Source organism: Phragmites australis, chromosome 4, assembly GCF_958298935.1.
Source record: "Phragmites australis chromosome 4, lpPhrAust1.1, whole genome shotgun sequence".
Lineage (NCBI taxonomy): Eukaryota > Viridiplantae > Streptophyta > Magnoliopsida > Poales > Poaceae > Phragmites > Phragmites australis.
Window position 1 is genome coordinate 37,497,182 of NC_084924.1, and position 3,237 is coordinate 37,500,418.

The 3,237-nt window shown below is 46.4% G+C and overlaps 1 protein-coding gene across 1 annotated transcript; it reads left to right on the top strand.

The window, feature by feature from the left end:
• The first annotated feature begins 1,136 nt into the window (after window positions 1-1,136).
• On the top strand, window positions 1,137-2,242 carry LOC133914375 (LOB domain-containing protein 1-like). The gene is made up of 2 exons (XM_062357491.1): window positions 1,137-1,537; window positions 1,652-2,242. The coding sequence occupies exons 1-2, from the start codon at window positions 1,250-1,252 to the stop codon at window positions 2,027-2,029; spliced, it is 666 nt and encodes a 221-aa protein (XP_062213475.1). The 5' UTR covers window positions 1,137-1,249; the 3' UTR covers window positions 2,030-2,242.
• Window positions 2,243-3,237: the final 995 nt, after the last annotated feature.

Sequence of the window (3,237 nt, forward strand, 5' to 3'; positions counted from 1 at the left end):
GCAAACTAATTATTATTGTGTTGTAAATATTTGCTTTGATTAGTTCAGAATTGTGGTCGGTTCTTTACCTCTCATTTTCGTACTCGCTATATGTTTTTTATGTGCACTACCTACTTTACCTTATATTATTATATTAATTATTGCAACTTTCAATTGAAGACTCGGAGTTTGTTGACTGTGGCAGGGCTGCAAATGTTTTCTTTGAAATTTTACTTACATGTTTTACCTATCATTTTTTTGAACTTACTGCGAACTGTGATGTGCAATTGTATGCACTGTGATATGTATGTGATTATATAAACTATGATATATATGCAATTATGTGAACTTGTGATATCGAATTCTATGAATTGTGAACATATGTGATCTGTCATTTTCAAAGTATGGCTAGCAAAACCTGAGGCTAGCCAATAAAAAAATCAAAAGAAAAAACCTACATCTCCAATAGAGATGAGGCCATCACCGTTATTGATGAGCCTTACCACCTTGTTACAGATAGATCATTAACGGCTTTGCTTTATAAAATGTTACAGATGACTACTTCACTATCGGTTATTCACATGTTAGAAATGAGACTTCCTCATAACTGACCAATTATCTCTATCGGTTCATCCCACCATTAGAGGTAGCCTTTGCGAACCGTTGCATATGAGGTGTTCCCTAGTAGTATACCAGCAATTCTTCGGCGTCGGCTTCAGGGTCACCTCACCCGGAAATACGGCATTGGAAGATTTACATGTGACAAACATTTCGAAATCAAAACGGCGGACGTACGATATTGGTTCTGTAAGCTAGCATACATGCATACCATCTTAACATCCTGCTGACCTCTACTCGGAAAAGAAAATTCCGCTGGCCTAAGCACAAAGCATATTGGTCCCTTCCTAGTGCCATTAATCTAAGCACGAAGAAGGCATGGCATGCACGGTAGTTAACTAAGCAGATGCAAGTCGACTAACCATCCATGCTAGCCTTCAAAACCTGCCAAACTTGGCCAAGCACAGCACGGACGTACGTACTAGTAAACTGCAACCGATCTGATCAGCAATTCCAGCATTTCTTACAACATTCCACGAAGCGCGCGTTTCTCTTGTGGAAGAAAGAAAAAAAATCTTCACGTCTTGACCGCTCTATATATAGCCCTTAAAATTTGGCTCTTGATTTACCAGCGGATCATTTGTCCTCTGCTCTCGTGCGTCTCAAGTCCTAGCTAACTAGTAGTAGGCAGCAGTACCCCTCGATCTCAGTCATGGACTACAGCAACGCGAGCACAGGCACGACGGCGCAGCAGTATTATCGCTCCGTGTCGCCGCCGTCGCGGGTGTCGTCGTGCTCGCCACCGCCTCATCCCGCCGTACAGCTAGTGGGCAACGTGCCGCCGTCCGTCGTCCTGAGCCCGTGCGCGGCGTGCAAGATCCTCCGCCGCCGTTGCGCCGACGGCTGCGTTCTGGCTCCCTACTTCCCCCCGACCGAGCCGGCCAAGTTCACCACCGCGCACCGCGTCTTCGGCGCCAGCAACATCATCAAGCTCCTCCAGGTGTGTGTATATAGACGCGTGCGGGCACAGACATGCATGGTTTAATTTCTATGTATGCACGCGAGCGTGCATGGCAATGTTCTGACGAGTACATATATATATGTGCGCATGCAGGATTTGCCGGAGAGCTCGCGCGCGGACGCGGTGAGCAGCATGGTGTACGAGGCGGAGGCTCGGCTGCGGGACCCGGTGTACGGGTGCGCGGGGGCCGTGTGCCGGCTGCAGAAGCAGGCCAACGAGCTCAAGGTGCAGCTCGCGCGCGCGCAGGCCGACCTGCTCAACGCCCAGGCGCAGCACGCCAACCTCCTCGCCCTCGTCTGCGTCGAGATGGCGAACCGCCGCGACCGCCACCACCAACAGCAGCACCCGTCGCCGTCGCTGCTGGACGGCGGTGGCGGCAGCGACTTCGGCGCGGCGTACCAGACGTTTTACGACTCGTGGGACCTGGACACGGCGACGTGGCCGGATCACGAAGCCCAGCTCTGGACTTGACTCCAGGCCGGCTAGATCACAACACAAGCAGCTAAGAGCAGTAGAGCACTACTAGTCGTACATACTACGTAGCACATACGTGCTACAACCGTGTAGGAATGAACAGTAACGTTTCTAGCTTTCTGGCTGCTGCGTGCAGAATGTTGTAGCCGGCCGTAATTATGCCTGTATGAGTACTCCGTCCATACGTACGATTATTTGCTGTTGAATCCATATCTTGCGCAACGAACAGGTTTGGTTTAGTTCTGGCCGATGCTGTGCATATGCTGACGAAATGCTACGATCATATACGTACACAAGTAGGAGTAGTACTCCCATAACGTGACGTATCAGTTGGGTTAATTACTGCAGCTCACTGCTAAATTATATTTGTGCTATTGCAGTATTGCTAGATGAACTGATTTTAGGCGATTAGGCGGCTTAATGGATCTCGAACGAACGGTACGGAGACAACTCCATGCAGTACTCCTTGACTACGCCTTCTTGATGCATGCACTACCATGATGAGATATCTCAGACCAGCATATATATAATCACGTTGTGCGAAGTTCGAACAGAAACAGAGTAGTAGCTCCGAAAAAGGGGTAAAGAAGACCCTGTTATTGTATCATTTTGGATTTGAAACAGGAAAATAGAACACCGTGGCACTTCAGAAGACATGGTTGCTTTGTGTGGAACATGAGCCCACGCCAGCACCGGAACTGATCGAAGTGATGTGCCCACGAATTATATAGTACTACTCCGTTCTCTTTTATTCATTGTTTAGTATATCACACGGTATCTAATAAATATGTTTGATCACTATTTTTGATAATTAATTTTTAGTAAAAATTGATAAAAATAGAAGATATTTAAGTATTTTTTTGGCAAATGTATTATTATTATTTTAATATGTTAAATTCTAATAATTTTGTGTATATTAATAATTAAATTTTATAAAATTTGATTGTATATTTTAAGACGACGTATATTTAAGAACAGAGGTACTAACTCGCCATCACAAAAGACACCAAAAAAGGCTGCCTAACTCTTATCTCCAAACCGTACTTGGACTGGCATTAATGCATGCCGTCTTATTAACGGTTTCCAAGTCTCGCTCTCATGCCAACCATGCACCTGACCATCGATGCCCGCCGTGGGTAGCCTGACGCACGGTCATCGTCGCCGGCGGCGAAGTACCAAATTGTCGAACCTCATTAGTCTGCTGT